General features: G+C 36.2%; 2 protein-coding genes across 3 annotated transcripts; both read right to left on the minus strand.

Moving 5' to 3' along the window:
- Positions 1-1630: 1630 nt before the first annotated feature.
- Positions 1631-10800, minus strand: LOC135599073 (cell division cycle 20.2, cofactor of APC complex-like). 2 transcript variants are annotated; one of them, XM_065093777.1, is made up of 2 exons: positions 10520-10800; positions 1631-10158 (listed from the first exon to the last, which is right to left on the minus strand). In XM_065093777.1, the coding sequence occupies exon 2, from the start codon at positions 10116-10118 to the stop codon at positions 9438-9440; it is 681 nt and encodes a 226-aa protein (XP_064949849.1). In that variant the 5' UTR covers positions 10119-10158; positions 10520-10800; the 3' UTR covers positions 1631-9437. The 2 variants fall into 2 exon arrangements, with proteins under 2 accessions (XP_064949849.1, XP_064949848.1); XM_065093776.1 differs by having other exon boundaries at positions 10474-10800.
- On the minus strand, positions 8883-9368 carry LOC135598232 (cell division cycle 20.2, cofactor of APC complex-like). The gene has a single exon (XM_065091771.1). The coding sequence runs from the start codon at positions 9366-9368 to the stop codon at positions 8883-8885; it is 486 nt and encodes a 161-aa protein (XP_064947843.1).
- Positions 10801-15038: the final 4238 nt, after the last annotated feature.

Raw genomic sequence — 15038 nt, forward strand, 5'->3', positions numbered from 1 at the left:
GCAATGGTGCCGCCTAGGGTGGGCGATGGAACCGTTGACAGTTAATGCTATCAAGCGATGGTACCGCCAAAGCTCGGTCTTTGAGGCTTTGTCAGGCGATAGTACTACCAAATTAGGCAGTGGTACCACCTAGTGTTAGAGTGTTAGGCAATAGTACCGCACCGCTAGTACCCCAAAGACTCGAGATGAGACTGGTTTTGGCTCCAAGTTTGAATCCATTTGGGGCCTATAAATACCCCTCTCATCCCTGCTCAACAAACATAAGAACTGAGAACAAAAACAAGATAAAACTCTGCTGTAATCTTGTAAGAATTCTGCTCCTCTAGTCTAAGGGTTGATTTCTGTTTAGGAGAAAAGTGAGTGGGTGTGTAAAGATTCTCTCCTAAGCCTGTCAAAAGGAGAATAGAGTTGCAAGGGTAGTTGGTCATCGCCCATTGAAGAAAGACCATTAGTGGATACCGGTAACCTCAACGGAGGAGGAATCGGGAGTGGGTGTAGGTTACGACGATCGAACCACTAGAAAACTCGGTTTGTATTTCTGTTTTGCTTTTCATTGTCATTGATATTGCTTTAATTGCTTATTGCACTTATTCTAAGTCAAGCACACCTTCAACATTTCTAACACGATTTTTTCATACGAACGAAAGTTTTTGAATCGTTGAGGTTTCTATCAAAGCACTAATTCACCCCCCCTCCCTTTAGTATTGATTTCGGTCCTAACAAATGAAGCCAAAGGAATTTATTCTTTAAATTTACCATTATGCTGGAAATAGTAGTTTTCAAGACACTAGTAGTAAGTCCATGAAGTCCTGTAATTAGCACATGTCTCCCTTTAGTCACATGTCAATCCATTATATAGGTGGTATGATCCTCGTATTTGCATGTTAGTGGATCAACAAAGTCTTTTAAAGAACTGATGGACAATCCAGATATGAGAATTGGATGGAGAACTCTCCCAATAATAATTGGAGAGGATCCTATCTCCTAACTTATAAGAGAAAAAATAAAATTATATATACTTTTCAAACTATACTATAAGATTTCCACATACATTCAGTCAGCTACAAGAAAACAGAATTTTAAATCTTGTAATAGATCAAAATAATCTTTACAAATTGGCCCAATACTAAAAAAGAAAACAAATATCAGAACTGCAACAAGATTATAAAATAATATACCATCTAATAAAAATATACCATCTTTAAGTAATCTAATAAAAATATAATCATTATGTATATCAAAACCATTTTTTGTGCACCTTTTGTTCAATTTTTTAATCCATATATGAACTAGTTAGCACAGATGATCATAATAGAAAATGATTTGATGGCATTCTTCATAAGGGAAGGCCTTCGAAGATCAAGAGATAGCTTCATTAACAAGCGCACTGAAAGAAAATAAATGGAAAGTAAGAAATTACCAAGAGATTGGAAGATAATCTTTTAGATAAAAACTTATATGAAAGGAAATAATTAAATTGCTCAAACCATCAACAACTTGACTTAAAGAGCCATACTGTAATATCAAAAAAAAATGTTCAAAATTTCTCAAACTATCAGGAATTGAGTTATCTGTTATCATGTTTGCTGTTGTGGTCAAATGCAACTTCTATTTCAGCAGACCCTAGGAGTTCTGCAATAATATATACAATATTTGTAACTTGGATTACATATAATGTGTTTCTAGGATTGCATCCCTAACTTTTAGGTTGCTAAGGTATAATGAAACAAGCAACAATAACATCTAATGCAAGGAAGTCAAAAACTAAAAATGAATCACAAATGCATGTTTAGTGACATGAAATTGGTTCTCATGAAATCTAAAATAGCTAAAATTGAAAAAGCCTAGTGGGCACTTGCTTGTAAGGCTGCTTCATGAATTTTGCACCCTTTTGGTTGAAGATACTGACAATGAGAGCAGTTCCATCATACATCCTAACATCCCCACCAAGTGCCTTCTCTAAGTTACACAATCATCTAGAATCAAGATTCCATACATTACTTGAAATAAGGTTAATTCAAATCAAAGATGCATCAGAATTACTCCTGAAATAAAATAAATAAACACAACAAGGTCTACAATCTCACTCTAATATCAGTTTCAATATTCTATGAGACCAGCATGGTACTAATATATTGGGTCATACCTGATATCACCTGAAAAGATAATAGAAAAAACAAAACAAACTAGCGTCGAACCATATGGTCTGAAACCAATCTATAGACGAAGGACTGTAGCGGAAGCACACTGTTTAAATCCATGCAAAAGACAATTAAAAGACAAGGAAACTATTTGAATATACTGCATCGGAGTTTTTGTAACTTACACTATTCAGATACTAAAACTATCCATGCTTGTGAAGTTTTCTATCGTTTGCGACATTAAAGAAATATCATCGACAAATCTGAATGAAAGTTTAAGATAATTAGATATAGACAACAAATGATAGATATTATCAAACATCATAAAAATAGGTCTTAGTTGAGATGTACTTGACTTAAAGAAATCTTGGCAAAAATTTTCTACCAACTATGCATTACTCTTTCTCTAAAATGGTGAGCAAATAGATTTCAATACATTTATAAAATGTATTTAAATGGCAGAAATTAACTTATCTTTCCCACTTTTTACCAAATGGCAGAACATAACTCAGAAAGTAATGCATTACATCAGAAACCGAGACACAACACAATTTTCATGGATTTAAATTTTAATCAGTTTGATTCATAATGACTGTCCGGGCATGATTTAAGACGTGGACTGCCTCATTTCAGGCTATATGGTATGGTTTTTTTCCTTTTTTGTAAAAAAAATGCTAGGCCCGTTTTCCCTTTTCGAAGACCCGAATCAAATCATTTTTTCTTTTAAAATTACTTGAACTGGTTCTCCTTCTGAGGTTTGTGTCTCCTCACAAGCCTGTTTTGCTCTTTGTGCAACCACCACCAAGTGTTCTCATCTTCTTTTCCTCCTCTTCCACCATAGCCTCCTTCTACCTCTGTTTTTCTTCCTCTTTCCTCCTCCCTTCATCACCCTTAGTAATGTCATTTTAGTTCATATTGTTGTGAGTAAAGTCATTTTAGTTAAAGCATAGTAAGCAATATAAAATACAACATTAGAGAGCTTTAATGACTAAATAATTATATCATAAATGCATAAGAACTTCTTCCTGATAAAATTACACATTCAATATCAAGGGCTTGGATTGCACACTTGACTTCATCACCCTTTCTAGAGCCAATATAAACCCTTTGATTTCAATAAGCAAGCCTAAACAAAACTTTGGATCAGTTAGCATAACTAAAATCTTGATTACAAACACTCTAGAAACGCTACTGTAAGTTCAAACTAGACAACATAAGACCTGACAACGAAGAAAATTCATTCTACATATCGCAATTGTGGTTACCCAAGAAATGAATAGAGTAAAACCATTAATAAGTTACTCCCTAATTTCATCAGAACAAACACACTCAATTGGTAAAAACCCAAGGTTAAGGAGAGCTTATAGATCATTAAATTTTGGTTATACTATTCCACAGTGATTTTGGAAAGGAGAATGGAACAACCCATATTATAGGAGTGTCATCTGGTCGATAAGTTACTCCCTAATTTCGCCAGAACAAACACACTTAATTAGAAAAAAATTAAGATTTAAAAGAGTTTATATATCATTAAATTTTAGTTGTACTATTCCATATAAATTTTGAAAAGGAGAAAGCAAATAGCCCATATTATAGGAGTGTCATATGGTCAGTAATCCTTCTCAAGAATATGACGAATAACAACCACCAAGAGAGAACTCCAATGTCACAAAAAAGGTAGCTTTGCATTTAATATTTCTATTTAAGGCCATAAAAAAAATTTGAAAATTACATTTGCTTTCATAATTTTTGACTTTTAGAGATTCTCTGATTTTTTTTTTTAATTTCTCTAACCCAATTCCCTAGCTTCAAGAGACATTAACGTAACCAAAGAACCCGTCAACACCAAAGCTTATTCAGTCAGATAGAAAGCAACTACGATTGTGACTATTTGAAATTAAATCACAACCATTGAAAAACTCAACATTATACAACCCCAATAAATATAACCAATCATACAACATCTCAATGGGTGGCAATAGCTACCCATGATGTCTTCACCTGTTAGTGTTGTTGACAACACTGGATGACTTTTATGAATATTGAAGGAGACATATACAAAGAGATGCACAAATTACTAAATATGACATGTCATGTAGGACTAGATAAGCAACATCAATCAAATATTTCCTATATAATATTAAAGAATGAAGTTCAAGTCAGAAAGATGCCTCAGAAAGATATATTTTCTGAATTTCATCATTCAATGACATAGCCAAAGCAATAATATACTCCTAGATTCTAGACCTCTAAAAATGCATAATTAGAGCAACCATAGAACTATTTGCTGCATCATGATCAATGAGGGAAATAGAAACATACTTTTGGCAAGTGTAGCAGCATGAGCTAATTATGCAAATTCTTCAAGTGATTCATCAACAGCAAAAGATGATGTTGATAATTCAGTGCCTTTACATTCAACTCCAACAAGGTAGGCTTCCTCTTGACAAACCTATATTCTTAATATGATAATTCTTTATTTTTAAAATGATGAAAAAATGAGCTAAATATCAGTTTGTAATATATTTTGCCAGAAATGTGCAAATTGAAAAAGACACAAATAAAAGAGAAAAAACAAAGGCTAAAGGAATTAAAATGTGTCTAAAAATATTATTCATAAATGATCTGTGATAAAAGAATATCTAGGATGCAATTCAAGAGTAAGATAATGTCTTTTTTTCTTTCTTAATAGAAAGACTAACAGAAGTCACAATTCCTATATAGTAATTGTCAATAATTCACAAGTAAGGTTACAGAATGTTAAGAGGCAAGCCAGAAGAGCAAGTAAATAACTAATGACTTTTCAATAATCAAATTTGAGAACCCACTAGAGATATTCTCTAATCAAGGTAATATAATAGCTTCAACAAAAAAAGATACTCAAACCTGATTCTCAAATTCTATAAGTGAAGCATCTTTGCTCTAGATATCTTTGTCCCTGAATGAACAAATAAAGAATGTGCCTTGATCATAAAATAAAAGAAAGATAAACCTCAACATATGAGTAAAGCATCACAAATGGCAGTCCGGTGAAATTATTTGTGTAGCATGAACCATGAAGCAATTTGCTAACTTAATCATCATGGTGATTATAATCAAAAGATGTTAGGTAAATCTATTGTACAAAACTAAAAACAAATGAGGCCTGCACTGATATGATTACTAAGTTGACATAAAGAAGTACATCACGTTGTATATCAACGCATGAACAACACAAAATTTGATATGAAAGAAAAACTAAATCTGGTTAACATCAAATAAAATTATGTAGAAAAATTCCTATTCAATAAAGCTAGAAAAGGATGGACATGAAACAAAGAAAGATCTGTAGAGTTTACTAATGATAGAAAGATATATTTTCTGAATTTCATCATTCAATGATAGCCAAAGCAATAATATACTCCTAGATTCTAGACCTCTAGAAATCCACACTTAGAGCAACCATAGAACTATTCGCTGCATCATGTTCAATGGGGGTAATAGAAACATACTTTCGATAAGTGTAACAACATGAGCTAATTGTGCAAATTCTTCAAGTGATTCATCAACAGCAAATGGATTATATATTCAGTGCCTTTACATTCAACTCCAACAAGGTAGGCTTCCTCTAGACAAACCTATATTCTTAATATGAAAATTCTTTAGTTTTAAAATGATGACAAAATGATCTAAATATCAGTTTGAAATATATTTTGCCAGAAAAGTACAAAGTGAAAAACACACAAATAAAAGAGAAAAACCAAAGACTAAAGAAATTGAAATGTGTCTAAAAATATTATTCATGAATGATCTGTGATAAAAGAATATCTAGGATGCAATTCAAGAGTGAGATAATGTTTCTTTTTTCTTTCTTAACAGAAAGACCAACATAAGTCACAATTCCTGTATAGTAATTGTTAATAATTCACAAGCAAGATTACAGAATATTAAGAGACAAGCCAGAAGAGCAAGTAAAAAACTAGAATTTTCAATAATCAAATTTGAAAAACCACTAGAGATATTCTCTAGTAAAGGGCTAATATAATAGCTTCAACAAAAAATGATACTCAAACCTGATTCTCAAATTCTAATAAGTGAAGCATCAATGCTCCGGATCTCTTTGTCCCTTAATGAACAAATAAAGAATGTGCCTTGATCATAAAATAAAAGAAAGATAAGCCTTATGACTAAAGCATCACAAATGACAGTCTATAAGAAAGTTGTTGCCGGTGAAATTATCTGCGATGTTAGGAAAATCTAAAGCATCACAAATCTAAAACAGTTAACAAATGCTTGATTTGTGATACTTAATCATCATGGTGATTGTAATCAAAAGATGTTTAGCAAATCTATTGTACAAAACTGAAAACAAATGGGGCCTGCACTGATATGATTACCAATTTGACCAAAAGAAGTACACATCATGTTGCATATCAACTCATGAACAACACAAAATTTGATATAAAAGAAAAACTGAATCTGGTTAGCATTAAGTAAACTATGTAGCAAAATTCCTAATCAATAAAGACATGACAGATAGGAAGAACTGTGGAGTTTACTAATGCACCAATTTGAGCTCAATTAAACAGGAAATACTGGACCTGAAGCCACTTTTGATTTCAGATCTGAGATTAGCTTCTTTAGGTTGAAAATCTTCAAGCCAAACTAACTAGAATGGTCAAAACCACACAACTGGGCCAAAATAAGCATGTCAATTAAATGACTCAAAAAAACAATCACTTAAATGTTTCAACTGGAATTATCATCTCAATTTAAACCTTTTACATATATGATATTAGGAATTAAAATCAATAATCACAACAGCGGCTGAAAGCTTATTCTCCTTAAATAAATAGGGAAGGTGGCATGAAGAAATACCAATTCAGAGGTCAGTTTTATACTCACAAGTAGCAGATTCAAACTATAGCACGTGGATGCTGAAACTCGTGATAGATGACTACAACAGCATAATTCAAAATACTGAAACAATAACCATGTCATTAGTTGGTGAGCATTTGTATGAAACTTAGCAAGCTTCTCTAACAATCTCATGAAGATTGCTACTAGTCTGCTACAATGCAACAGCTAATCAGCAAGAAAAATCCTGCAGACCGAAATAATCACAAATTAGAACCTTCAAACTCAATGAAGATCTTTTAATTACTATAATCTAGAAGGACCAGAATGACACTATCACTATAATCAAGCATTTGTTAACTGTTGGTATAGTAAGCTAATTTTCATAATTTAGAACTTGCGTAATATCCTATTTGACTCCATTTGTCAGGCTCTATCTTGAGACTAGCAGAAGACAATCTATTAATGGACGCCATGAGCCTATGTTTATATCATAGAAAAAAAAACGTAATAAACAGAATCATAATGCCTCATCTTTAACAAACACATAAAATTATTTGTTTGATATCTCTTTACTATTAAATATTCAATTTGGTTTGCAGTTCTTATAGGTCTGATGACTGCATTCTACAGAAATTATGACACATCCTATTAAAATTAAAATATTTTAAGCTTGGATTTCACTCTTGAACTTATATCTTACTTGGAGGTTATTCACTATATAGTAAAATATTGAAACCATTTAAGATTCAAAATTATACATTTTATAACCTATTTTTTCAACAGCAAGAAAAGTCTAAAATTCTGGAGGCTACATTAAAATCATAAGAAACCTCAACTCAGCAGAAACAAAAAAAATATATAAACAGCTACCTCATTGGTCTAATTATGCATAATTAGCATAAACAAACAAAGAATAAGATCAACATGAAGATTCTCAAATTTAAAGAAGGAAAAGAAACAATTTATATAAAAAGACAGAACTATAACAGTAAAATGTAACATGGTTAAAAATATTAAAACTAGGACACATAAAATATAGCAACAATGATGTAGTGATTATAGATTGCATGTATCATCAATATGGCAAAGGTTATAGCAAATATATGTGCAAAGCTGAAAGAAAAATTGGATACAAAAATCAGACTTGCAGTTGCATCCACATAGACTCATTGTAAATAGACCTAAAATGCTGTAAAAATTAAAGCATGGTTCTAAATTTTTCATCTTAGGCACTTGCACTCATATCTAAAGATCACAAATATATAATGCTTGTATAAAAATATGTTGCCTCTTTGATGCCACAAACTTCTCTATGCAATGTTACCAACAATGGATTTTCTTCTTAAGCACTAGAGAAGTCTTCTGTATTATTATCATAATCTTTTCCAACCATCAGCATTTTTATCTAGTACTTGAGAAGTCAACATGAAGATTCTCAAATTTAAAGAAGGAAGAATTAACAAATCACCTAAAAACACACAACAATAATGCAACATGGATAAAAATATTAAAACTAGAACACATAAAATATAGCAACAATAATGTAGTGCTTATAGATTGCATGTGTCATTAATATGGTAAAGGTTATACCAAGATATATGCAAAGCTGAAAGAAAAATTGGATACCAAAATCAAACTTGCAGTTGCAACCACATTGGTTTGTTGTATAATAAACCTATTAAAATGCTGTAAAAATTAAAGTATGATTGTAAATGTCTTACTTAACTTAGGCACTTGCACTCGTATCTGAAGATCTTAAATGTATGATGCTTGTATGAAAATATGTTGCCTCTTTGATGCCACAAACTGCTCTATGCAACGCTATCAACAATGGATCTTCTTGTCAAGCACTAAAGAAGTTTTCCGTATTACTCTCGTAGTCTTTTCCAACCATCAGCATTTTCATCTTATGACATTAAATTGGGCAAAGGGCACAGTGTTTGCTTTAGGTTTTGGTGGTTTGGGAGTCTCAAAGACATTCCAGAACTTGAGTGTCTTATCTTCTGCTGCAGAAGCTACTACACCTCCCAATGGGTTCCCAGCCAAGTAAAGAACACGAAATGAATGACCAAAAAGCTCAGCTTTTCTCGTCATGGATATGTAATTCCACAGGGTGAGTTGATTGTTTGGAAACCCATGGGAGGTCAGCAACTCAGATTTGTTCTTGTCCCACAACAACGCACAAACTTCAGAGCCGGTATCAATCGAGTTCAAGCAAACACCATTAACAGCATTCCAAAACTTAATGCAATGATCATTGCGTCCTCCACCAGAAGCCAGCAGATTGCTCCTGGTAGGGCACCAATCAAGGGCCCTCACAGTGGAAGTGTGGTTGCTGATCTTGTGAAGCAATTGATGTTGGCGCGGATGGTGATTTGCAACAGCCATGCGGGTGTCCCATATGTGCACAAGTTTGTCCTTCCCTCCACTTGCCAGATACTGCCCAAACAACTCGGATCATTTAAGACTACAAACTTCTAGTCGATGCCCTCTATAGTCACAGATGGCCCGGTCATCTTTTCTAATGTCATAATCAACAATACTACCATCGGATCTCCCAGTCGTCAAGATTGCATTACTTCTCCACGCAAGTGAACAAACAAAGGAGTGGCTGTCACCTTGGATCCCAACCAACACACGTCTTGTTGCTGCATCAACCAGATGTAAATCTGAATTGCCTAATGCCACAGCTAGAACTTTGCCGTCTGGGGACCAGCTGATGCTAGTGACAGGGCTGTTGTCTTCTAGGGCTCGTGAAAACTCCGTACTAGACTTATTCGCAGCATTCCATAGGCACACTTTGTCATTGAGGCCAATCGCCAACACGTTATTGCTTCCCCAGTCGAGTAGATTCAACCTATCATCATCTAAGATATCATAAGCAGCCAAAACCCTATCTGCATCTTTTGGGATTCGCCTCTGTTGCTTCTTGTGCGGTCGATTGTCCTCGTCAAATTGGGACACCTTGTCGGCCGGTGATTCGGGTGCACTCTTGAATGCGAAGATGCGAGATCTGTTCTTCAAAATACATTGAACAAGAAGTTTTTGGTACGCCACACTCGATGGGGATTCTATCGAACCATCACGCTGAGGTCTGGAAGGCATGGTTAGAGCACAGCGCGCGAAGTCCATGTCCATCGCCGATCGGAACGGGATGAAGCGGTCGTACTCCACACGCCTGGAACGAGAAGAAACCATCTTGCGAATCGAAACAAGAACGAGAAACACCAAGGTGATGAGAGATGATCAAGAAAACCAGAAAGATCGAACTTCCCAAAAGAAACTTGAAAACCCAGACGATCGATAACGAAGAATTGATCAAAGAGAACCCCGAAAACAACAAATTTTCTGATTTTTGGTCACCGAAATTGTCAATTATATCAATCAAAACGAAGCCAAATCATCAAAATTCAACAATATCTTGAACCCTAAAAAATTTCGAGAGCGAAGCGAAACGAAACCTCAAGCAAAGGTAAAGGAATGAGATCACCACGACAAGAATCTAAATTCTCCCCTAAATCGGAGGAGAGGACGCTCACTCCCAGCCGACGATCGCTCGAAGCTTTCTCCTTTCGTCGGAGAGCAGCTCCGACCTTCGCAGAAAGACGAGATCGCCAAGAGAGCAAAAGGAGAGCCGAGAGGAGAGCGCGCGAGAGAGAAGACAGAGGTTATGAGGTGCGAAACAGGGTGGTCTCGGCTTATATAGACGCCACCGACCCAGCCTTGTGTTATATCGTGAAATCGTGCCGTTATATTCAACCGACCAATGTGTACTGACGTTGAAACGTCCCGCTATGTTTAACTAATAAGGTAACGGCATTGAAATCGCATCGTTATATACACCTAATCACCGTCAAATTTCTATTGCGTTACAATTTCCTCTGGAATTCTACCGTCGAAGAGGTAGCAACAATTGCTTGTAATTGACCGTTTCACTTCAACGACAAAATACGTTAGAGAACAGACTCAGATGGAAGTAGAAATGAAAGCAGATCATATGTTGATCTAATCAAAGAACTAGTGGATTCTAGAGTTTGATTCTACTATCTTCAAGAGTCAGATAAAGGCCTAAGACGTGATTTTTTCTTATTTATCTCTAAAAAATCATCATCTTCTTAGCTGATGAGATTTTCATTTTTAAGAAATATTTTAAACTGATAAAATTCCTACTAATACAATAAGACATGGTATTTTTTTTACTTGTCTATGTAAAGAAAATCCTAATTTTGTAGTTGTTGATATTATAATTTTTAAGTAATACTTATAAACCAATAAAATTATCATTAGTATTATATGTTATGATCATCAACTCACAATATGATGATTCATATATGACAAATAAGATTCTAACAATAATGTTAAACTTAGTAATTTTTTTCGACATAAGAATAATTTTGATTCCAATACATTATACATCTAACGGTATCATGAGCTTATGCCATCTTAAGATACTATACAATTTTTTGTTATCATCAATATATGAGATCAAAACTCAATATCATGGTAAGACAATATCATTTACCTTGCTCCGATAAAAATAGCTTTCGTTGATATGTTTCAAAAATAATTATTGTAAGAAAAAGGTAAATACCATCAAATATTGTGTGATCAATATGGTAATAGAATAAAGATGCCCTTGTCCTTGACTTTTATTACATAGTTTAGATGATTTAATTGTGAAATGAACCAAACTAGTTTATCCGAACCAAATATGCCTCACATGGTATCTCCTCCTTCCTCCACTACTTTCTCTCTTATATTGATATCACTGGTCTTTTCGCCTCCCATCACGCTCTTATCTCTTTCTCCTCATCGTTAATATCTTCTTAATTTTTGGATATATTCGCTTCTTCTTTTATACTATTTTATTATTCTCTCTGCCTTTAGCCATACTCGGTCTCTCCCTTTCTTTCAGTACTACCCCTCATCGCCCTATATGCCTTCCATACTCACCCATGTCGCTTCACCTAAAAAACATGCTAGATTAAACTTAGAAAATCTTAAAATTAGCAAACTTCTAAAAAAATATTGACTCACCTTTGAAATGTTTTATAATGGACTTCATTTTTGTTGATACATTAATAAATGAAGATGGTTGCATTTATTTTGTTAACAATATCAAAATATCCTGAATTATACTGCAAAAATCTCTAATATTACCAAAAATTAGAAAAAAAATATTGATTCATTATTAAAATTAACAATTCAACAATTGATTGTCATCATAAAAAAGGGAGAGATTGTTGAATCTCGTATTTTGATGATGAAACTAATTGATAAGTATTTATGATTTGATATGCATTTTGAGTAACACAGGAAGCTTCGATCAAGGAGAGACATTTAAAGCAGGAAGAATCATGTTGGCGTGGAGAAACATGTCAGAAGATTAGACGTCGAGCCGGAGGATCGGTCGACGTATTGACAAAAGGCTTCGGGCATCAAGCGAAGAAGAGCGGATATTGCGCCAAGGAGATCGGAGTTGTAGAGGTCAACTGACCGATTGGGCAATAGGCCGTAAGAGAGGATGATGTGCCGAAGAATCAAACAAAGCGTCGATAAACCAATGACATGCCGAACGATATGATTAATGCTTAGTAATAATTATCTAGATCGTAATGTGTTTTTATATGTGCAAGATTAACTACGATAGCAAGACATAAAGCAAAATGAAGTCCTAGAGTCAAGAACGTGATTTCGTTGGGAGTTCGAGAGTTCGTTGGAAGTCCGGAAGTTCGTCAAAAGTTCTGTCGGAACCAACTGAGAAGTCAAAGAGCTTGCCAAAGAAGCTCATCGGAAGTCACTAAGAAGATCGTCATGAAGTCCAGGAGCTTGACGAGAGTCCAACGGAACATTGTCGAGAGATCATCGGAAGTTCACCGGAAGCTTGCAGGAAGAAACCAGACTTATTTTGCTTAGAATATGTCTTAGGAATCATAGTTAACACATAATTAGAGTTGGGATTGAGAGGTAATCTCATCAACTCTATTAGGCACCAATTGGGCCCGAAGTTGGGCTGGATTTAAGGCCTAATCAGGAAGGCGAAAGTGTTAGGATCAAGAGCACTAAGAGGGGGGGGGGGTGGGGGGGGTGAATTAGTGCAGCGGAAAACTTTCGACGATTAAAACTACATTCGTACGATAAGAGCGATTTCGGTAGAAAAGCCGATTCGTAAATCACTTTAACTTGTGATCAAGCAAGATGTAGTTAAAGCAAGTCTATGAAGGCAGTTTGTAGTTATGATGGAAATTGGAATGCAAGAGTAAACTGAAATATGATGTTCGTATGATAAAACTGATTTACATCTAAACGCCGATTCGGAAAATACTGAACTTTGAAACACGATCGTAAATGCGCAAAAGGCAGTAAGCTATTGAGGAGGTTTGCAGTAAAGATAATATGCTCAAAGTAAATGCAAACCAGAGAAGACGAGAGTTTATAGTGGTTCGATCAATCGTGACCTACATCCACTCCTCTGATTCCTCTTTCGTCGAGGCCACGGCATCCACTAACGAACTTCCTTTACTAGGCGAAGATCAATCTCCTTCTTACACCCCTCTTCTCCTTTTACCGGGTTTAGGAGACAACCCTTACAAGCACTCACTCTCCTCTCTTAAACAAAATTCTAACACTTAAGCTAGAGGAGGGATTTCTCAATTGATTTCTATAGCTTTTCTTTCCTTTTTTGCTCTATGTGCTTGTGTGTATTACCCAGGGATTGGGAGGGTATTTATAGGCTCCAAACTAGTTTGAATTTGGAGCTCAAAACTATCATCTCCCGGAATTCCGGGGTCAGACGGTTGCACCGCCTGATTGGGGCGGTTGCACCGCCTGGCAAAGCTCGGAGACTGAGCCGCTGGGCGGTGCCACCGTTTGTCAGGGGCGGTTGCACCTTATACCAGAGCTCAGAGACCAAGCTCAGGCGGTGCCACTGCTTGACTGGGGCGGTTGCATCGCCCAGCTAGAGCTCGGAGACCAAGCTTAGGCGGTTGCACCTTTGTCAGAGGTAGTTGCACCGCCCAACCAAAGCTCGGAGACTGAGCCCTGGGCGGTGCCACCTCTGTCAGAGGCGGTTGCACTACCCAGCCAAAGCTCGGAGATTGAGCCCTGGGCGGTGCCACCGCCAACCCAGGCGGTGCCACCTCTGGCCAAGTAATCTGGGTCCGAATGGGCTGATCCATTTGGCCCAATTTGGGTCTTTCAAGGGCCCAATTGCCTAAAGATTAAGTTAATGGGATCACCTCCCATTCCTAAATTAATCTACATGCTAACTACGACAATTCTTAAGACATTTACTACAGCTTGCTCCGGTGCGTCAATCGCTTCTTCCGGCGAACTTCCGGTGAACTTCCGGCGAACATCCGACGAACCTCCGGCGATGCTCCGATGGACTTCCGGCAAACTCCTGGACTTGCAACAATCCACTTGGTGAGTTCCGACGAGCTTCTTTTGGCAAGCTCCTGGACTTCTCGGATTTGTTCCCGCAGAACCTCCGACGACCGTCCGGACTTTCGTCGAGCTCTCGAACTCCCAACGTGATCATAGTCTTGACTCCGGTGCAACTCCTGCTGCATGTCTTTCTTTCATCGTAGTTAATCCTGCACACTTAAAACAAAACATTGATCAAAACAATTAATCCTAAGCAATTAACTAAGTTTTCCGGCATGTCATTGGTCCCTCGACGTTTCGTCCGATTCTTCGGCGCATCATCCTCTCCTGCGGCCTATTGCCCAATCGGCCAGTTAACTCCGCAACTCCGATCTCCTTAGCGCAATACCCGCTCTTCTTGGCCCGATGCCCAAGTCCACGGCCCGAAGCCTTCTGTCGATACGTCAACCGATCCATCGGCCCGACGTCCAATCTTCTGACATGTTCCTCCGGCACAACATGATTTTTCCTGCTTTAATTGTCTCATCCAGATCGAAGCATCCTGCGTCACTCAAAACGCAGATTAAAACATAAATACAATTATCAATTGGTTTCATCATCAAAATACAAGATTCAACAATCTCCCCCTTTTTGATGATGACAACCAATTGATGACGGAGTTAAACTTAACTC

The sequence above is a fragment of the Musa acuminata genome, chromosome BXJ2-1 (genome assembly GCF_036884655.1).
Source record: "Musa acuminata AAA Group cultivar baxijiao chromosome BXJ2-1, Cavendish_Baxijiao_AAA, whole genome shotgun sequence".
In the NCBI taxonomy this organism is placed as follows: Eukaryota; Viridiplantae; Streptophyta; class Magnoliopsida; order Zingiberales; family Musaceae; genus Musa; species Musa acuminata.

Coding starts and splice junctions, on each gene's coding strand:
- LOC135599073 (XM_065093777.1), bottom strand. CDS start 10,118: ATGGACATGGACTTCGCGCGCTGTGCTCTAACCATGCCTTCCAGACCT.
- LOC135598232 (XM_065091771.1), bottom strand. CDS start 9,368: ATGGCTGTTGCAAATCACCATCCGCGCCAACATCAATTGCTTCACAAG.